Source organism: Symsagittifera roscoffensis, chromosome 7 (assembly GCF_963678635.1).
Source record: "Symsagittifera roscoffensis chromosome 7, txSymRosc1.1, whole genome shotgun sequence".
NCBI classification, from domain to species: domain Eukaryota; kingdom Metazoa; phylum Xenacoelomorpha; order Acoela; family Convolutidae; genus Symsagittifera; species Symsagittifera roscoffensis.
In genome coordinates, this window is record NC_087068.1 from 5,526,818 (window position 1) to 5,549,294 (window position 22,477).

At 38.9% G+C, this 22,477-nt stretch overlaps 2 protein-coding genes across 6 annotated transcripts in view; both read right to left on the reverse strand.

Annotated features, from left to right (window-relative positions):
• Positions 1-22,477, reverse strand: part of LOC134851749 (14-3-3 protein homolog 1-like) — a 524,146-nt gene that overhangs the window by 89,503 nt on the left and 412,166 nt on the right. The window lies entirely within an intron of this gene.
• On the reverse strand, positions 7,416-16,029 carry LOC134851322 (zinc finger protein 335-like). 2 transcript variants are annotated; one of them, XM_063867352.1, is made up of 5 exons: positions 15,386-16,029; positions 12,945-13,042; positions 9,308-10,547; positions 8,863-9,002; positions 7,416-8,636 (listed from the first exon to the last, which is right to left on the reverse strand). In XM_063867352.1, the coding sequence occupies exons 1-5, from the start codon at positions 15,552-15,554 to the stop codon at positions 7,881-7,883; spliced, it is 2,403 nt and encodes an 800-aa protein (XP_063723422.1). In that variant the 5' UTR covers positions 15,555-16,029; the 3' UTR covers positions 7,416-7,880. The 2 variants fall into 2 exon arrangements, with proteins under 2 accessions (XP_063723422.1, XP_063723423.1); XM_063867353.1 differs by lacking the exons at positions 12,945-13,042; positions 15,386-16,029 and adding an exon at positions 10,746-11,712.

Consider the following 22,477-nt stretch of genomic DNA (forward strand, 5'->3'; position numbering starts at 1 on the left):
TATGAAAATCAAAAATCAAATTTGCCATTGTCTAATTAGTCTGCATGTCAATTTTCATGAAATTTGGACAGTGTGAACAGCAATTTGAATTACAAAAATTTGCAGGTGGGGGGAAAAGGAAAAAGAGCCGATGAAGGTTTGAGTTTTGAAAACCGTTTCGAAATCGACAGCTATAGCAATATTATGGCCCTTCCATAACTCGAATGGGCTTGTCATCCGGCATGGATAGACAAAACTCCATCCAAAAATTATTATGTTTTTATATACCATTTATGATTTGATATTATATAACATTAATGTGTACTGGTCGATTGACCCTGATACGAGAACGGCCTCTGACGAGAACTACGGTTCAGAGAATAATTTACGCTTACGAAAACAAGTTGTTTTAACTTATCTCTCTCAGCTCAATATTATCTGTTTATCTATTCATACGGATTCAATAACCAACTGTTCATACCTCGAGGAGTTGACGGTATGACATGGCGAAGCCACCAGGATTTTCGAAAAATCCCTTTAACATAAACTCTTTTTGGGAACGAGCATCAGCGGAACCTCCACTGGAGTGGACAAAATGGGCGGCCATATTAGAAATGGTAGTATTCGCTAAAGACGGTATCGAAATTAGAAATCTATTACGAGCCCGCCCAACACTTGTTGAACCAACTGAGCCAGTATACGAGGTTGAAATCACTGATAAATGCGCGGGAAAGAGGGGTACTATGTAATTCATTCAGATGGGATGAAGCAGACGCAAAAGTACGCAGCTACCTCTTCCTGTGTCTCGGCGCCGGAGGACAACGTCAAACATAACAAAAATGACCGAATATGCAATTACATACGGTGTCTACACAACAATTCATGACTGTTTTGGAAGATATATTCGTCATGACACGGATAATAGCGTTTGAAAGATATAACTTCATTTGTCGAAAACTAAAGAAATCGGAAAGTTTAGAACAGTTCCACGCTGACCTCCTGGAATTAGCTTCGCGGGCTGATTGCGCGACCGAGAAAGTGAGTGGATAAGGGACATGTTTACCGCTCACATGAACAATGAGAAAATTGCAGAAGAACTATTAGCCCAAACACGTACGCCGCAGGAGGTTTATGAATACGCGATTCGACGCGAAAAGGGAATTGAACACAGCCGCACAATGAAAGTAAATCCAAATGGGGGGCAAACAGTTACGACCCCAAAACAAGAACCAATACATTATGTCAAGACACGTGGCAGACAAAATCAACAATATAACCAGAATAATCAACGAGGCCGGGGAAATTTTCGCGGTCGTCAATATCCACGTGGATCACAAAACACAAGGGGTCAACAATATCAACAACAACAACAACGAAACACAAATTCAAAACAATGTTTCAAATTTGGAAATCAATATGGTCCAAACCATCTACAATATTGTCCGGCCAATGACAAACTTTGCTCTAAATGCGCAAAACGTAGACATTTTGCAAAAGTTTGTCGATCCACAAACGTCAATTATCTCGGCAACATCGATGAGGAACAACAAGAAGAAACAGAAATAGAGAGCACGGGGACGGATACCGACCCAGTGGCTTACGCAGAGTTCACCACAAACAATGGTTGGGAAAATTACCAAAAAGACGATTTCTCGGTAATGGCAATTTCGTAATCATTTGAGATTAAGGACACAAAAGCAATATCAGAAGACAATATGAATGGACACATTGTCAAATTGAAAACGAATACAACAGAATTATTCGCAATTGCTGACTCAGGTAGCCCAATGTCCTGTCTAAACGAAAAGACGGCACAACGATTACAACAAAACAACACATCGGCAATATTCAAAATTATTCCCCCGGAGGATACAGCTAGAAATTTAGCGTGTTATAATGGCGAATATATCCAACTTAAAGGAAGACTGATACTAACGATTGAGTCTGGGGGGTGGAAAGTTCAAACAGCTCCGTTCATTATAGTGGACAACCAAAAAGCCAATATATTAGGACGAAATCTACTACCAAGCATTGGCATCAAACTAATTCAGGACAAACCAACTCAAAAGGTACTTAACGTACATTAGAACGACGATTCGAACCATGAGACTAAACAATGGGTCAGAGATATTTTTCAACAACTATGCGTACGTATCGGAATGTCAAAACATCACGTAATGAGAACGCAATTCAACAAGGACTTTGAGCCAATACAACAAAAGGGCAGACGCATACTCATACATTTACAAGAAAGAATTGAAGCTGAACTAAACAAGTTGATTGACCAAAAAAATATTATTGAACTCGATAAGTGCTCAGACAAACAATTTATCAGTCCAATAGTTCTCACGGTCAAAAAGGACCAAACGATTAAACTAGCACTGGATTCGAAGAAAATTAACAAAATATACACAAAAACCAATATCAGATGCCAAACAAAGATCTCCTGCTGGACAATATCGCACATGTAGTGAAGTCCGACAAATCGGACCAAACACTATTCAGAACACTTGATCTGCGATACGCATATTCACAAATCGCGTTGGATAAAACAACACGAGAACAATGCAACTTCAGTCTAATTGGGGGAAATGCCACCGGAACATATCAATTCCAAACAGGATTTTACGGTCTTACGGATATGCCAACAGAGTTCCAAAAAGCAGTGGATCTGACACTCACAGATTGCAGCAATACATATGCATACCTTGATGATAATCTAATCATAACAAAAGGAACACTCGAGTCTCATCGACAAAAACTCCAGACGGTGCAAACAAAACTCAACGAGGAGAATCTTGAAAATTTGTTGGACCATTGTAAATTCGCATGCAAACAAGTTGAGTGGTTGGGCTATACCATCAATAGTGAGGGAACCAAACCACTCATAAGGAAAACCGAGGCAAGTGAAAAATTATCGCCTCCCAAAACATTTAAATAACTCAAAAGTTTCATGGGGTCAATTCATCACCTTACAAGATATATACCAAATTTAGCACAAACAGCAGCAGTCTTGAGACCGTTACTAAGAAACGTTGAAAAGAGCAGACCTGTTAATTGGTTACCGGAACACAACTCAGCTTTTAAAAACATTATACAACTCGTGGCAAAAATCACATAAAAAAAACATTTTGATCAACATCTAGAAACTCGCATTGTCTGTGACGCATCTAATACAAGTTTAGGTGCAGCGTTAGAGCAACATTCAACAGGAGGTTGGGTAGCTATAGCATATGCGTCACGTTTCTTAAATTCCCTCGAGGAGAAATATTCAGTGAATGAGTTAGAATTACTAGGGGTTGTTTGGGCAATCGAGCATTTTAAAAATTTTTTGTACGGCAAACATTTTACTGTCATCACTAATCATCAAGCATTAATTAGCGCATTAAACGCCAGCGAACGATCAAAGACAAGTCAAAGCTGTCTCAACCGCTGGATTGATAGATTAATACCATTTCATTTTGCTATCAAACATCTCGCAGGGAGTAAAATGGGATTAATTGACTATATGTCACGAAATCCGGTTGGATTACCCTTACCTCCCAGCGAGTATGATGAGGAATTTGTAGTTGCGGCAATTACCACATTCATAAACAACTTGGAAATGATTGACAATGTCATCCTAAATCAATTGGCCAATCAGAACAAAGCACCATATGACCTGATCAAAAAACGCGCGGAAAATAAAGGGCTATTAGCTGCTAGAACAAACGCTCAATTAACAACTGAACATTCCAAACATTCCACCAACGGTCAATCGCTACCCAAAACCAGAATTCAGTCTAACTCAAACTCTTTTCAAGATCAGTCAATATTTCATTCAGTTCAGAATCAGTCAACACTCTCACAGTCAAAAATTCTTCAACTCAACGAGCGATTGATCAGCACGATAAAATTCCAAACCATGAGTCGAAAAGATACGGTTTCATCCCGAAAGATTTAAAGACAAACAAACCACGCGGTCGTGCAGTTTCGGTCGATTGGACGAACACTTCAGACCGAGAAGAGAGTCTCTCCGACCCAAGGTGGCACAAACGACCACCAACAAAGGACAAACAAATGAAGAAAAACAAATCATCACCGCAGCGCCCACCAACCACAAAAGTGATCGACGCAACAAATTTGATCACAGGAACGAAAACTACAAAATTCCCAAAGATTATCTTTGGAGACACCAAAACAGTAACAAAAAGAGGCAGCTCACAAACAACTGTGCCACTGATAACTCAGGCAACAATAGCTACAAAAACAACGCTGCAAAACGAGATGGAAAACGAGAAATCATCCACATCAGCTCAAACAAGTAGTAACACCGAAATTCAACCGATGGGACAAGGAATATATGTCAGCCGCGTGGATCCTAATGTATGTCTACAAGAGGAAACATCACCCAACGTGGAACCCCCGACAATGACTACTTCACTACAATTCAAGGCTAGTCACACGGAAGTAATGGACACCGTGGTGGCAATTGTGGAGAAAGCCACTGAAACGGAGGAGGACACGCTTTTATTTCGGCGTAAACTGCAAAAAGTGCTGGGAATCCCATTCATCTCCGCCGCCACCGAGAACGACAGAAACTTGCGCCCACTGATAAATTTCGTCAAGAAGCGGGACTGGGATGCCATCAAAGCTTCATACGGCCAGTACTGGTTCAATGTACGAAATCGCCTCCATGTTCGAGAAGACTGCCTTCTCGTCGATGAAAGGATTGTAATCCCTTCGCAACTCCGACAAACAATACTGGAGAGCCTTCATCTCACACACCCGGGATCGGCAGCCATGTTGGATCTGAGCCAACATGTCTGGTTTCCGCACATCCATCGCGCAATTGTGCAGATGGCACAAAACTGTAGACAGTGCGCGGAGCAAGGTAAACATTTAAAACCCATCCGAGGCAAAAATTTGTCATTCCAAATGGAACCGGTATTCTAACCCAATGAGGAAGTATAATTAGATTTTGCGGGGCCCCTACCAGACGAACTAAATAGAGATGCTTACTTTCTAGTGGCAATAGATAATTGGTCAAAGTTCCCGACAACAAAAGTTGTTTCAAACACAACAGCAGATATTGCAATCAAATTCATGCAACGATACATTTCTAATAACGGGGTACGGCGTAGATTGAGATGTGACCAAGCTCAAACATTCCGAGCAAAAAAATTCCAAATTTTCTGTAGGTCAAACAATATAAAACTACTTTTTGCGCCTGTAGATGATCATAGAGCTATTGGGGTTGTTGAACGGATGATCCAAACAATTAAACGTAGATTAGCGGTAATGAGAATAGATCAAACAAATTCACCATATAAATTAGCTTCGGATGTCGCAGAAATAATCAAAACGCTGAGAATTACACCTCACGGTGTCACAAAAATCGCTCCTTTTGAAGCACATATGGGTAGAAAACCAAACACACCATCATCAAACATAGCCACAAATAGCTCACCTAATAACTTAAACTGGGAAAACGCAAAACAAGCATGTTTAGATCGAAAGAACCTTGAAAAGCCGCCGCTACCAGCAGAAGTCATGCATGACCTCGAAAGATGGTCAGAGGACAAGTACAAATTCGCAAGAAAGTGACACAATTAAAAGTCCCGCATAACTCAATACCGAGGACACTCGAAAACAAACACTCATCGCCACAGCCAGAAACAGGTGCATATACAGAATCTATAGAGCTAGCAAAAAAAAACAAATTTAATGTAAGATATAAGGGAGTACAAAGAACAGTCAATAAAAATATCAAAACACGCTTAGATCAAGTGGCACGAAAAACCATTCGGATAGCAACCAAAGTAAGAAAAAAACCCAAAACATTTGAACCAAATTACAAAACAAAAGACGGAAAAATTCTCCTATAAACACCACATACTGCTTGGGTACAATCTTTTGGCAAACAACCAAGGCTTCTAAGGAATAGTGGCACCGCCTTTGTCCCTAATCCGGTAATAAACGGACCTTGCAGACCTTCTCGTTTGAGTGTTTACGTTGCATACAAATCCGCACGGAGAACAGGACCATGCTTAAGTTTTTTAGACATCAACAATCCACGAGCTCCACAACACCCTATGTTCAAGGAGGACACCCGAACGGGGCTACCAGTGAAATTGTCAAATCAGGAGAAACCACAAGGACAGGGCACGAAACCAGCCCCAGGAAGAGGAAACCAGCCCCAGGAAGAGCAAAACCAGCCCCAAGAAGAGCACTGGGAAAACGAACCGGAGGAAAGCCCACAAGAAACTTACTAACCTCAAGAGGAATGAGTCTCTAAACGGAGACCGAGAAGACAACTAATCCAGAGAAAGAAGACGATCTGTCGTCCACATCGGAGGAGAATACTTCACCCTCACCGAAGCGACAAAACCAAAAAATAACACCGCCTGTAATCGCAACAAGGAAATCAACAAGAGCCCGACAGGCGACTTTAGCAACAGCTTTAGGAAACCCTATCCCAATCAACACTATACAGAACACAAACAAAGCAGGGACGAAGCATTTTGAAATCGATTCACCGCCCGAGAAAACACCAGATCACCAAGCCTGAAATTTTTAATTCATGGGATTTTCCGAAAAAACGCAAATTCATTCAGGCAATTAGTCCCAAGCATAAAATAAACGTTATAGATTAGGTAATTGATCTAACTTCACCAGCGGAGGCCGATGACGGAAAGATGGACAATGATGTTATATGTTGCGAAAATTCGAAAAATATTGAAGATCCAGAAAACGAACAACTAACTAGTGAAGAAGAACACGGAGCAATAGATTACATCAATGAAAACGTCATGAGAGTACAAAGAGGAGAGATATAAACAACACAGGCTAAACAGTCCTACGGGGACTCAAAAACTCAAATAAAACTTTACCATTTTTCCCGAGGAGGGGGAATGTCATCCGGCATGGATAGACAAAACTCCATACAAAACTTATTATGTGTTTATATATCATTTATGTTTTGATATTATATAACATTAATGTGTACTGGTCGATTGACCTTGATACGAGAACGGCGTCTGACGAGAACTACGGTTCAGAGAATAATTAACGCTTACGAAAACAAGTTGTTTTATCTTATCTCTCTCAGCTCGATATTATCTGTTTATCTATCCATACGGATTCAATAACCAACTGTTCATACCCCGAGGAGTTGACGGTATGACAGGGCTTTTCAAACCCTGAAACCAATCACGCTACGTGTAACAATCTCCACCCCCACCCTATGGTATCTACTTAAGAATCTCCACCCCTCTGAGTAAATACAGCAAGTTAGCACTAGAGCTTTGTATTGAGAATTTTAATTTTGCTGCATTTTGATTGGTCGAAAATTGTTAAGAATATCCCAAATCACAATTTTTTCTCTTAAAAAAACTTATTTAACCTAGCGTGTCAGCGCTCAATTATGAAAAAAAAAATTCTGTATAGCCATAAACTATATTTACAAATTAACACGACAAAGTTGTTCTCAGTTAATGATTTAAACGAATGTAGCAAATGATCCATATGAGGATAATGAGTAAACATGACATATGGCACAGAATGGAGTGGGTGGATGATGGTCGAATGAGTGAATGAATGAAAGGAAAACTGTCCAATTAAGAAAAGGCAAAGTAATGAACTAAACTCAAATTAAACTATTATGGAATGCATGATAAATCAGTTGATAAATGGTTCAAAATCATTATTAAATTACATAACAAATACATCATCTAAATAATTGTTAAAATAAAATAGCAATAAACGCCGTTAACATTTCTAAATTCTTCCGTATCTAAATCTATGGCTAATGGAAAATATTGAAAATTTGCAAAAATGAGGTCAAATAAAATGAGGTCAAGCATCTGAGGGCATGTTTTTGTTTTATTGGTTCTCAATATTTGAGAAAAATTTCGGCAACTTTAGATTTCTGTTTCCATTTGAACTCCATTTCTACTTCTTTGAATCTGAAAGGTGCCCAGGTTGAAAGTAGTCGCCAGGTTCTGCAGAGTTTCGTCGTCAAAAGCCGACAGTCGCCCACCAGCGCCCTGCTGCACCAAACTACCGAAGTCACAATTTTGGGGTTCTCTTGAGGCCACCTGATTGGCTGCTGTTTGCACGGCGAGAGATTGTGCGAAGTTGCCGAATGGAGCAATCTGATTGGCTAACGACTGACTCATCAGCTCAGAGGTAGGGAGAAAAGCAGAAAGAGCGTTGAGTGAGTTGTTATTGATATTGTTATTAGCACTTGAGAATTGTGGCTTAACTTCATTGTGAGTCATTCGTATCGGAGCAGCCGAAGTGGAAGACTCCAATAACGAGCAGTCAATTACCGATACTTTATTGGACGCCGATTGACCCGATGACGTCATGACTTCCAAGCTCGGCTTCTGATTGGCCAATTCGGAAGTTGGTGAGAGATCCACGACTTGAGCTTGTTCATTCGGTGAGGTCATGCTCTCACTGGTGGCTGGCGAGTTGCGACTTCGGCCGCCTTGCTCGCCGCTGTCTTCGTTGCTACTCGGGCACTCGCTTAAATTCTCCCCCAGGGACTGCAGTTTTTCTATCTTCAGTTTAGGGTCCTGGTCCCGTCTGAACAGCAGCCAGGGTGAGTTAGGGTGAAGTGTCTTCACGTGTTTCTGGTACTCTTCCTGGCTGGTAGTGGTGTCGCCACAATCCTAAACAAGTTTCAAATTGCCAGCATACCGAAATTCTTAAACTGACATCACTAATACTAGCACTATCATGTGTAACTTCAACTCCTTTAAATACAACGAGATCAAAACATTCAGAAAAAAATTATGAAAAAAGGTAAGTCGCAAGATATTATGTTTATTATTCAGATGTTCTTTAATTCTGATCGAGTGTTCACAAACTGATATTTAAGACTGTACTCTGTCTTACCTCGCACACAAACAGCTTCGACCTGCGCTCCTTGAACTTGAAACTCTGTTTGACATCGTGCACTTTGGCCAGATGAGACTCCAGAGAACACCTTTGGGTGAAACATTTGGAGCAGAAGTCACACTTATACGGCCGTACACCTATAACACACAAAAACATTCATACTTTTCATTTGATCATTGAACAACTAATGATCTCGGTAGCTCCTGAAAAACTGTTGCTGAAGTTTTGTTTGTTTTTTAGTTCCAACGGTTTGATTTTTGCTGAAAGTAAGAAAAGACCTACGATACAAAAAAGTTTTTTTTTTGTAAACATGTTTTCGGTTGATACTCAAAGTACGGTGTGAACGAGACTATAAAAATGTTGAATTTTTTTTTCATTGCGAGGAAAATAAAGCCGATGTTTTTGCAACTATCTCAAAGATGACAGTAAATTTCAAACTTACCTGTGTGAGTTCTGACGTGTCGCTTGAGGTCGAAGGTGTCATTGAATCCTTTTTTGCACCAGGGACAGGGGTACCTCCTAATTGGACTGTGACACTTCAGATGACGGGTGAGCATCCTTTGCAAAGCAAACTCCTTGCTACAATGAGGGCACTTGAAAGGTGCTTGCTCTTGTTGGTACTCCGCGTTTAACGACTGTGACTGCCTGTCGAAATTACTATCAGCTCCCGGACTCGAGAACTCGCTGTGGGGGTATCCTACAAACCCATTGCTGGCCATTGGTTTCTCTTCGGGAATTGAATCCAGACTTCGTGATGTTCCTGGTGGACCTCCAGTTAAACTATCCAAACCTTGGCCAAACACTCCACTGGATCCCAAATCTGTACTGGGGAAGTTGGGTGCCATGTTTTGATAAAGAGACGCCGCTGAAGTTCCGTTAGTAACCGGAGCACCAAAAGCAGTGGGCGGAGGTCTGATCAGCGGTTGGAGAGTGTTAATTTGAGGTATCAGAAGTGACTGGTAGTATTGCTGAAGGGCTAACACTTGGCGTTGCATCGCGAAAGTGTCATACTGTTGTTGAGTGGCGGTAAGCGCAGGTGGCTTCGGCACGATGCTTTCGGCTACCGAGAGCTCTCCCATTGATGGGCAACTTGAATGTGCTGTAGATTGGTTGTTCAAAGGAGTTCCGAACATCGGTTGCTGTTGAATTTTTGGCGATGGTATTGCCGAGAATGGAAGCTGTTTGATCGTGGACAAGTCCAAGCTGTGTGGTCTTTCATTTTTGACGATATGCGGCGTTACGTGCAACTTCGATATCGGGCTATTCGGGTCGCTCGCAGCATAGTAACTCATAGGTCGACGCGGTGATTTCATCTCATCACTTGGCAGTTTTCGAGTAGATGTCACTTCGTCGTTGAGATTGCTGTCTGAGGAGTTTTGCGTGCCCTTTGCTGACCCTGGAAAGGAGTCCAGATTGGGCGGAGTCGTAGAACTGCATCCACTTCGTAAGTCGAGGGGTTTTGAGTCCGCAAACACTGTCGGCTGGTTCTCGGTTGAATCTGGCGAGAGATTGTGCTCTGTGGCCTGGTAGGCTGCCGATGATACGGAGCTCCCAGTCGATTCCGAAGGTGATTTATGACCTCCATGATCTCCTCTTCTCCCGACGATCTGCTGGTCGGAGCAATGTTGAAACAATTCCTCGAGACATTCGCCATTCTTCTTGAGACTATCTAGTCGCAAAATCTAAAATCAAAATCGGAAAGTTAAAATTGACTAATGAGTTTTTAAAATAGTTGTTTATTGAAATTAGGCAACCGACACCTACAATTACTATTTTGTAATCTGAAAAGTCATTTAGATTACTCGGAAAAATTTCTCTCGAAAATGTCAAAAATTTTCCGGTTTAGCTGCTAAAAAACTCAATAGGCGGCTCGAATTTACTTTAGTTCTGATAACGTCCACTGGCTGAATTGCGCTGCTGTTCCTGGATCTCTTAAGGAGGAAGTCTGGATCGGCGAACACCGGCTCACGATAATGACCGAAGTTTTTCATATTAATCAACAACGCCACCGCAAACTGTAATTTTCAATAAATTCGAACAAAAATGTTCAACTTGAAGAGATTAATGACAGCGAGTAAGAGCAAACAGCAAGTAAAACTGTTAATTAATTTAAGTTTGTAACGAAAACAAGAAAAATCGAACAGCTCAAAAAATATTACTATTATATACAATATAGTAATAAATTTTCGCGTAATGGACTGTTGGTATCGTCGTCAAGGTGTAACGTGTACTTCGGCGACTCGCGACAACAAGTGCGCGAATGAGCGAAACAACGAGAGCGTAACTGGTCTATAATTTTAATCGTTCGGATTGTTGTAATCAATCAAGTTATGAAGAAAGTTTCTATTATTTTCGCGGCGGTTGATAACGTTCAAAAATTGACCGCTTAGACCATCAGCTGCTATCATTTATTTGGGTGATGAGATCCGGATTATAAATGACAAAACTCGAAGACACGAAAGCAGAGCAAACATAACTGATGAGAGAAAATGGCTCCAAAACAGTCTTATTTGGTACATTTTTCAAATACTTTCGATCTTATCTACTGGACTCAACTATCAAAACAGCAAGGAGTCAAAGTATAGAAGTTATATTTGTTATATTTGCTATAACAGTTTAAGACAAGTATCATCACAAAGTCTTGCATCTCGTTTTCTTATTTAATGTTCGATTACGAATCATTTATGACATTTTGTTGGTCTGACTAAATTTACCGTTGCAGCCGCCGTATAGTTTACAAAGTAAAAACGTCAAAAAATTCAAACTTCAATTTTAGAATGATGTATATAAAAATGATAGATACAGTTTTTGAATTTTAACGTTTATCAATCTGTAATTTCATCTGGTGAAACGTTGTGTGGTGGTACGTTATGTTTCTTGAGTTTCACAACGTCATTTCTATTTTTTACCAATATGGCTTTTTTGCCATCAAGCGAATGACAAATTATCAGGACTAGAATCGGTTATTGACCCGAGCAGCCAACCATAATTACTGAGACTAGAATCGCGTTCGCACCAATATGCCAAAGTAACTTGAGCAATCAAATCATAGGATGATTAAGTGCTCCATGCAAACAAGATCCGTTGGGTAAACTGACCTAGAGACCCCAAATTGAGGTCTGGTCTCTAGATCGACAACCTAAAGAGCAGACTGACTTAATTTACTAAGATGCATTTCATGTAGACACTTTCTAAAGATGTTAATAGGTATCTCAAACCTCATTGATGACAATTGTTAGTATGTTTAGCTTTTGCCTGATAGCATTCTTGTTAAATAACTGTGTCTTTGTTATACGACAACTCTTTGAGATCTCTGCATTTCTGTCAATAGAACTCTGGATTTATGTCTGCTTCTAGGAGTGTCACGTAGTTGAAGTGTTGGCTGATTTAGCAGCAGCCTGTTCTCTCTTATTCGGACATTGTGGACTCGATGAATGTTTGATTTTGAGGGAGTAAGATCTCTTCATATTTGGGCTGACTACTCAATGATAAACATAACAGTAGCTAAACCAGTTGGCGAACGATGTCCGATTCTAATAAGATATATCGAGAGAAGAGAGAGAGAGAGAGAGAGAGAGAGAGAGGGTGAGATTTTGAGCAAACAACGATTCGCTCTATTCTGTCTATCTCTATCTGCGTTTCTGTTAATTTGTTTCTCTCATTACTTTTTGGTCTCATTTCAAGAGATCTTAGGTCAGGTCCTTTCTTCAGATTTTCATGACAACGAGAAATATGAGACTGGGATTTTAAAAGTGGGATAGAAAGGGTGTGGTTTTCGTTTATAAGTGCGATTCCGAGACCACTTGAAATAAAAATGAGGTACTTCAAGTGGATGATAACAAAACAAAAGCATGGAATTTGTTTTTTATTTTGCCTCAGAAGTTTTCTTTAAACTGAAATGATCAAAAAAAATCATTTCATCGGCAAAACTTAGAAGCTTACTTTAAAATACTTTTCTGTCTGCATTTTATTTGGGACCATTTGCAGCTTTTTTTGGATCATACTGCTAGATGGTTTTTAACAGGACCATACCAAAGGAGTTCTAAGGTTGTGAAAAGATTACACGAGAGAACACTGACCTGTGCCAGTTTCTGCCGGAGTAGGGCTTCCAGATCCAACAACTCACACTGGGTGGAGGCATCTCGAACTCTCTTCTCTGGCATACAAGTGGAGCTATCTAAAAAACAACAACACTATCTCATCAAAAAAGAAACACTCTCGATAATGAGTCGAACAAGAAGGAAAAACGTGGACGGAGAAGCAATGAAGTAGATATTAAGAAATAAATTTATTTTGAAAAAATTTATTTAAAATTTTTTAAAGGTATGAAAAAACTGAGAATGTCAACTCATTCCGTATAAAAAAACAAGCGTTGATTACAGTCAAAATACTTTTGTTTTCTTGTTACTTTTTCATGCTAATAAAATGGCTGGAAAAAACTATTAAATTAACTGTATTCTATCAATAACCAGTCTTGTTTCGCATTTTTTTGTTTTAGGTTATTATGGTGCTTAACTTTTTTTTGAGTTTCAGCACAATTGAAAAAAAGCTTAGATGAATGAAAAAACTCACTGCCATTTTGCGATATAGTTGTTGCAAAAACCAGGTATTTTTGAAATGAGATGAGATGAGTTTGTAATGAGTTTCAGGAAATGAGTTGTATCTATGTGACTTTTTCTGACAACTTCTAACTTATTAAAATCGGTTACTAACCAGAGTCGTCAGATTGGAGCATCAAGAACTACAACGGTTAGTTTTTTCGCAATAAAGTGATGTTACTTGATGGTTGGTTTAATTGCTAGATGGTTGCTTAGCGCTTAGAGAGTGATTGATGATTGTGTTATTTAGCACGCGGGATCAAAGTGACTTCTGTTAAAAAGTCACTTCACTTGTGTTTTTAGTGGGATTATCGATGACTTAATTTGCAGTTTTATTCGATTCTGTGAATATTTTTGAAATCAAGTTTATCATAAATTACTTGCCTAGTACAACATTTAAAAAAAGTTTTCGATGCAAATCTTCTCAAAGCCAAACTTTCTTTACGTAAAAACCAAAAAATAGTTTGAAGTTTGACTTCACAAAACGTTTCAAAAATGGTTTAAAATGACCTAAAACTACACATATACTACTACACTTACACACACACACACCCTATGTAGGTTCTGCAAAAGGTAAACATTTTTATTTGTTGTTTCCTTGTGACCGAGCCGAGTTAGTGCGATAAATCGTACCGGCCATGTTTCAGCAATGCCAACTTATTTGCGCCCAATTGATAATTTTGCACCAAATTTGTCCAAGGGATTAAAAACATCCAAATTGTTTGAGACCCGGACATGTTACGTAAGAGCTACGTAATGAGGTTTCAAAAGTTAGGTCATTCTGTCAATATAGCGCCTGTCATTGTGCAAATTTCACATCTGATAAGAACAAATCAACCAAAATTTTTGAAACGCAGCTTAGACTTTCCAAACATGCTGTTAAAAAATGCTGTTTGTATTATGTTTTTGATCACTTGTAGAGTTGTTTAGTTGAACATCTTAAAAATATATTTTACTTTGCAATTCAATGCTAAATCTGAAAAAACAAAACGTTGTTTTTTGTTCGAAACGAGCTGAAACTTGATTTTTGTTCATAACTGCTAACTTAAAAAGCTATGAATAAATAATAGTTAAGTGACTTTTTGAATTAAAAGTCATACCAAGGACATGAAAACTTTTTCGATGGTATGTTGTCAGCGGCAAAACGTAGAAGTTTTCGGCAAACGTTAGAGATAAGTAAGATCTCTTCCACGTTTTCGGAAGAGCTTCGAAATGTAATCGGTGATTTAAAAATACTTATTGCCTGTGCTTGTCATTTTCAAAGCCAGGAGAAAGGTCGTTACAAAAAACTGAGAAATGGGCAAAATTATGGGGAAATTTTGTTAAAAAAACGGTTCTTTGCGTTGTTGTTTGTTCATACTTATGTCGTTTGTTTGTTCATACTTATGGATGTCGTTTGTTCATACTTATGGTTTGAATGAAGCGTCGTAGTTTTTGCCGATGTTCATGATATTACTTCTGAATTAGGCTAAGTGATGGATAAGCTATTGTACATTTGATTAATCAGGTAACCTGTGACCATAACTTGAGTAAGATATGGGGACTTTTGTAGAAACTTTCAAAATGTGTTCCCTTATGATTACTAGTAAAGAATATCCACCCATATAATAAATTCAATCAGTGGTCAGTTCATTTTTGATTCTTCGTGGTCAAAAAGTTGACAATTCTGTCACGCTTTTTATCTTTTTTTACAAACTTGGGGTTGCAGTTAAGATGCATTGAGTCATGATTATGGATCTAGATTTCGACTATGGATCTAGGTTATGACTAAATTGTGATTGTAGTACCTATGAACTAATTATATATAGGAGATAAGTTGACATCAGTTTCAAGGTCTAAATAAGGTCTAGGTTTCAAAAAGTTTCAAAATCAAAATGCTTGTAAGGTGTCTTATTACCAGTTGGCCCGCTCATTGTACTCACCGACTGTCGTAGACTGTGGCGGCTGTTCTGCTTGTTCTGTCCTGTAGACCTCGTAGGAAGTCCTCCCCCTCCCTTCCGCCGACCCCCTCAGGGACTCCTGGAAGTGTCGCCTCTCCTCCTCCAAGTCATACTCCTTCTTCCTCTTCTTCAGCAGGAAAAAGTTGGGCATCTTCTCCTTTGGGCTCACTCCTCAACTAATGTCGCTTTAAAGTAGTCCCAGCTAAAAGAGTTGTTGTAGTTTTTGGACACCAGGTGTAATGCGACTGGACTCTGCTGATTCAAGGCCGTTGGTTAGTAGTAGTGTAGGGCAGTGACTAATAGGTAAAGTAGTGTAGCGTGGCGGTGCTGCTGGACCAGTTTTAACTGGTAAGTTTAGAGTTAGATAATTTGGCTTCTCTTTTGGCACCAAGATGAAGTATAAAGTGGTTTAATGAAATGTGGCAGTTCTTTATCAATCAATGTTGAGTTATCGTTGTAGTGAAACTCTGTTTAAACAAGGCTCAAGTTCAATTATAATTGGCCGAAAGCCACTGGATACTCCGATGACTCGTTTGTTCTACTATTATAACTTTTACTCGAGTTAGCGCGGCTGATTAATGAAAGTCGAAACTAATCAAATGAACGTCTCAAATGCACACCTGTAATCAAGCTGACCAATATTCCGTCGCTTTCGGTAATTGAGTCTCAGTCCCAGGTGTTTACGGAAATCTGAGTAGACTCATTTTTAGCGCCAAAAAGTTGCTTTGAAATGAAAAAGATTGAATGAATTCGACGTGTTTGAGGAAACGGTTTGAAGTCGACTCGAATTTGAAGTCGTAACTGACCGAAAAGCTGTGAACTGATTTGGATGCGCGTGAACGCGATAACATCTTCCGTCCTAATGAGTCATTGACCCCGACTGCTAAAATGCTCATTCACGCCTCTCTATTTATAGAACAGTAATGGAAGTAAAGTCCAAGGTTATGAGATGCGGTTTAGGGTTATTAAAATAGAAGTTATGGAACCGCTAACGCGGATTTTAGGATTAAAGTATTTGCAACAATGGATGCAGTTTTGATAACTAGTGAATAATTGTACAACATTGTGAAATATGGGACATAATTGCGGTTCCAGCCGATTTTCCAAAGTCAAGGCTACTCAACCTGAACAATACTTCATTAACAGATTACGTAATATAACAGCCGCCACAACCGCTGGGAGAAATTACGCATCGGCTAATGTTACCGGCACTTGTAGTAAAAATGTTGGTTATGTTTTTTTTTCTCACGCGCTACTAGGTCATCTTGGATTCTTTGCTTCAAAATCGGAAGTTTAATCTAAACATTTTAATCCTGCGGTTTTCAGGAAATCAAGGAATACCAAACACATCCAACCACTGGTGCGTATAAAATTAAGGTTTTGAAACAATTTTTAATTAGCAGTAATGCTTAAATCATTATGAGCAATTAGTAACTCTACACGAAGTGCTTAATTTTAACAGGTATTTTAAGTATGGATATATCAATAAGTACTCATAACACCAATTAATCAATCAAGTTTGAAGGAAAATATACCTAAGATGCCAAAAATGCCAATACAAAATTTATTCACATGTTTCACTCAAGCTTCGTGATCAAAAGTAAAAATTTTATCTTGTGTTTGAACTAAGCGAGTCTGTTCTTTTGTAAGTGAAGCCAGTATTCGAAACTGGCAAGGTTCCAGTTTTTGTTTCCGCCTTTCGGGTCCCGCTCGTGGCTTTCGTGTCAGTGTAATACGTTATTTGACCTTGACTTTTGGAAAAACTGGTCGAAATATCAGGCAAAAAGTGGTTCATGTTGTGGGGATCCAGAAACGCTTCTTTGGGATCCGGAATAAGACCTTTGTACTCTCCGCCCAAAATTTTCTGCTCAAACTTCAGCAAGCTTGACATTTGACTTAAGTCGCGGAATTCGAAGTTTTTGTCGTCAAACTCGCTCTTGTCGAAGTTGTTGTCGGATTTGCGACAGTAGAGGATACGAGTGCGTGGCATAATGATTGTATTGTTGTCGGATTTCGGTCCCTTTTCGAACAGCTCAGTCATTTGCTTCTTGTACTTGTCCCTAAATTTAGAAAAAAAACAAGCTACTAATTATGTTTGTCTCATTAGCAGACTGTCAGTCAAAATTATTTCAAAAAGGCTAATCTGCAAGGCACAGGCAGGAGCTAACACCAAAAATGTTTGCAAATTTTGTTGATTAACCTCGGCTGCAAATAAAAAAAGGCGATCACTTTGGTTTTTCAGCTACAATGGAACCTGGAAAAGCCCTTTCTCGCCAGGGATTCAATCCCTTCACCAACCAAAGGGTCACTTCTTGAGTGTTTTTCGCATCTACTTAACAATTGCCCCCTTTTTAAGAAAAGGGGGGGGGGCAATTGTTAAGTAGATTAAAATAACGCATTTTCGATCAATCAGAATCTAGCAAAATTCTAATTCTCAATAGAAAGCTCAGTGCTAATTTACTGCTTTTTATTAATAGGTGGTGGCAATTCTCAAGTAGATACCAAAGAGGGGGGGGGGGGGGCGATTGTGAAGTAGATCTCCTATTTTTCTCAGCATCCTTTTAGAAAATCGCATCTATTTTAATTTTCAATTATTTGGTCAAAACCTTCTGAAAACGGCATTTTGGCTTGTTTCTTTTGGGCCCTAGAGTGTTTTGAGAGAAGTCAAGAAATCAGTTTAGTTTTAGTCAACAAAGAAAGAAGAAAAAACCCTAAAAAGGGGAGCGCATAACTACCTAACCACCACTTTCGTTCCCCCCCCCCCCCCTCCGGAGATCGATCAATGAGATGAGAACTAGAAAAAGTAGCAGAAAAATGGAAGAAAAAGCGATGGAAAGATTAGAGTACCTTATCTGTTGAGGAGTGTCGACGACCACACATCCGAACTGGGAGTCGACCCACTTGCTCTCCCGACACTGGTCGAAGTCGGCGAACCTGTTCTCCATCTCGTGGTCCAGGGAGAGGAGGAGGAACCTCTTGAAGTGTCTCGAGTACTTGTTCACTTCGGGGGGTAACTGGAGGGTGAATGTCTCCCCCACTTGCTTGTAGGCGGGGGTGGTGCCAAACACAAAAAAGTACACCTGGGCTGCTGAAAATCAACAATCGGGAGCTAGTCAAACTTGTCAATCAAACAGCAAAGCAACGTTAAATTTCTATCTTGGTAATCTGACGTTGAGTTGGTTCTTTCCTTTTTAGTATTAAACAAAAAAAGGCATTAAAACACACAAAAATGATCGTAGTGGCGTGTAATATTGATGGATTCGTTAGTGAAAAATAGGTGAGAATCTATAGTGTATTTCAATATTTCCTTGCGACTGTGACCTGCTAGCCATATCATGCTGGGTATGAATGCGTCTATGTCGTCGAAGCCGGCATTCTCCAGCTTCAGCTTGCCCTTGGCGAACTCGGGTGGCATCAGGATTGGACTGAAGTTCTCATTCCTCGGCTTCGCTATCGACCCATCCGCCTGCAACGCAGTTATTTTAGGTCAATTTATTGCCCAATTTTAAAAGTGCTGTTGACAAAAACTTGCAGCGAAACGTATTCAGTGATACAGATATGCAGAGAGTTAATCCTATAATGCATAAAGCGCGGATGTTCAAAAGTTATCAACATTTTTGCAGAGCTTTTTATTAGGACAAGCGAATTGATTTCCAAGTTCTCCGAAAACACTATTAAGACCTAATTCTGCCAAGTTTTTGAAAAAAAAGCAAATTATGAAAAAAACTGTTAACTTGGGTACCTTTTGTAAGAAATTACATCTAAAACAGCGCTTTTAGAAACGTTTCAGTCTGTCGGTCAAAAAATATTCGCAAAATAGTACCAAAGTGTGCGTAAGGATCGATTCCTAAAATGGAAAGCGTCCACCCCCGCAAACTCCTTAAACGCCGCCTCTGTATTCTCACAACCAAAAATCACATGCTATTAAAATCAGTTTAAAAAAAATATATATTTTGTATCTTAAGTTCTAAGATCTTGCAGATTGGCGGTGTTTTCTTATTATATTTATATTTATCACTTATTCATGACTCATTGATGTGCTTTTCTTTTGTGTAATCTATGGGGTACGCTCCTAGTGGGTTTGAAGAAAACCTTTTGCGTATCCTCACTTAACAATCTTGGGTAAACTGTTGATTCATTTATTATGTGATAGAAAATATACTTTTTGTTTAATGTAATAGTGTATTTGATTGTTAAGTGAAATTAATTCTTCTTCTTCTTCTTCTTCTTCTTCTTCTTTTCAATCACACATGTGTGAGTTGTTCATCAGGTGAACTTACCTGACTGGCGTATGCGCAGCCGTAGAAGTCAGCTGCGATCACTTTCTTGTGCTGGTTGACATAGAAAGTGTGGTAAGGGGAAATGAACTCGAAGAAGTGAGCCTCGTACCAGTAGTTGCTCAGAATCACAAGAATCTGCACTACCCACGTTGCTACAACATGTATTTAACCCAATCACAGTTGAATAGCTCATCAAAATTCAATTTCAACATAATTAAAAATAACGGCTAATGATGTTGAATGCTCTAAAAAATTTCAGCCAAACATTGAGTCTTTTTATGATTGAGTCTAGAATTTTATTTCAAGCGAAAAATTAAGCATACCGAAAACTGGATTTGCTCAAAATATCAAACACACAAATGTCGAGCATCTGCATTACAGAATAAAGAATTGATCGAGATGCGTGGAGAGGATAAACATGATATTTCAGCGGGAAAATCAGATGCCCGAAATGTCATTAAGCATTTAAAAGATTTCTTTTCATTCTAAATTAAAACGGCTTTAGGTTATAGAAATGGTTTTAAAATGTAGCAATGTTAAATTGCTACGGCAACAAAAAGTAGGCAGTAAAATTGTATGGTGTTAAGTTGTTTAGAGCTAAAATGGGGAACCATCTAAAATTACTCCATGAGATAGCAATCTTCTGTTTCCGAAATCTTAGGCCAAAAAATTGGCAATTGGTAAGAAAATTTGTGGCATACGACTGACTTGAAATTATTTGTATTCTTAACCCTAATAGCCCAACCCCCCCCCCCCCCCCCTAAATCCGCCCGTGCCCTTCCCCCTCTCTACGTACCTAGTTTCTTCTCCAGCTGTTTGGTGTTGGACTGTGCGGCAGTGTTCTTGTGTCTTAGCCACTCCTGGTAGAGGGAGTACTCGAAGTGGGACAGATAAACTATGTACAGGTCCTCCGTCTCCCTCACCTCCACTATCAGGGGGCACGAACTGGGACGACCACTGCCCAACTGAAGCAGAGAACATCATTGGAGAGAAAAAAACAGAGAAACACTTTCCAAGTTCGAGGATGAATGCAAGAGCTCAAATTCTACAGTATTCGGATCAATCGTACAACGCCCAGCTAAAGCTGGAGGTCCATGTTTGATATTACTGAGTTTGTCATTGTTCCGACTTTCGATACGAAAGTAACGGAATATTTGTGCTCGGATTTTTTTTTCTTCAGACAAATTTCGACTTTTTAACTAGCCATTTTTGACAGAATTTTTTTATCAATAAAAAGGTATTGTTATCCTGAGCTTAAATTTGAAGAGATATTTCACCTGTGATCACTTTCGTAAAATTGTGAGGGTTTAAAGATTGCCATTTTGGCCATTTTGACCGATTTGAGCCAATTAACGCGCGATATAATTCGGGCTATTAACGCGTAAGCGGAGATTTAATCCGTCTTATAAATCGTTCCAAATTGGTTGAACGAAGCTTATGTGCCATAATTGATTTGTTACAAGAAACAAAATCTATCTTTTTGTACTTTATATGGCGTGTGGGGAGATGATTTTCATAAAAAATTTCAAATTTTAGAAATAAAACGTTCATTTCATTTTATTTCTTTTAATTTTTTATGTTATTACTGCTGCTCCATAAACCTTAAAAGGCAGTCGGAACATTCAGGGATTTGCCCTGATACGAGCAGTTTTTTTTGTGATTTGGGATGAAATGTGTAATTTCAAATGTTCAAAAATAATGCTTCAACCTTGAAATAGTTGATCTCTAATAAATTATGTAAAAAAGAAATTGTTTGAAAATTTGGAATACCATAACACTTTCATTCAAGTTTTAAGATGTAAGGATTTCCTAGATGTGACAACTTTCGTATATTTTTTTGTTAGATCAAAATGAAAATTTTTTTGGTTACATGAATTTAGATTATCTGACAAAATCCAGTAAACTGTAAAATTTGTGGCAAGATTTAATGTGCGATTTAATGATTTTTTTGAAAAAGTTTTCTAGAAAACATATGGGTAGAACGAATTTGGAAAGCCAACTTGTGTTTATTTGAGAAACAATTTTGTTTCAGTTGAAAAATGGTTTTATTTGCCAGTTGAAATTGCTTTTGTTTTAATTGTAAAAATTAGTAGCAACAAAGGTTTCGTTGCAAAAAGAGTCACATCAGAAAACATCCTGTGTTTCTCATTTTTTTTAAAACGACCCAAATTTGTGTTTGGAATTTCAGGCTCATGTGGGTTTATTCCAGATACAATCAGGGCCTGTCGATAGAGTACGTCTTTTTTAAAATAAGTCTTTGCTCTTCAAACGTAAGCTAAGGCGTTTCCTCCTCTTTTAACGCAATTAAGACATTACAGAGCTGAATTTTTTTCTATAACTACGCACATAATTTTCTTAGTTCTGGTTTCCATAGACCTATCTTTTGCGTGTCTTAGATACTTTTGCCAGTTAATTCGACAAGCAAATCTCGACAAAACACCACAAAAAGCCAACAAATCTTTTTGTCAATGAGTTCCTGAGACAAAAGTGTGGGTTTCAGCCGTTGAAGAAGATTCCGATAACAATTGTTGCATTTCACATTTTTTCAGTGGATTCGGCAGTCAGCTTTCCTTTTTTGCCGATGGATTCTGCTGTTGATCAAGGAATAACGCAGTTACTTTTTTGTAAGTGAGCTCTCAGATTTTATTTCTTAAACTGTAAAATAATATGCTGAAAAAAAAACGAATCTACTGCAGAGTCCACTGCCAAACTGTAGCATCGAGCAACATTCTTCTTAAATTTGCTTCAAGTGTAGAAACTAACTTGTCTGAGTAATCGAATTAAATCTTGAATT

What these genes read in the sequence shown, in the direction of transcription:
- LOC134851322 (XM_063867352.1), bottom strand. Translation starts at nt 15,554, where the DNA reads ATGCCCAACTTTTTCCTGCTGAAGAAGAGGAAGAAGGAGTATGACTTG. An exon ending in TCCGGCAGAAACTGGCACAG is followed by an intron (nt 10,548 to 12,944) that starts GTCAGTGTTCTC and finishes TTTTGATTTTAG; the next exon opens with ATTTTGCGACTAGATAGTCT. An exon ending in ACACGTCAGAACTCACACAG is followed by an intron (nt 9,003 to 9,307) that starts GTAAGTTTGAAA and finishes TGTGTGTTATAG; the next exon opens with GTGTACGGCCGTATAAGTGT.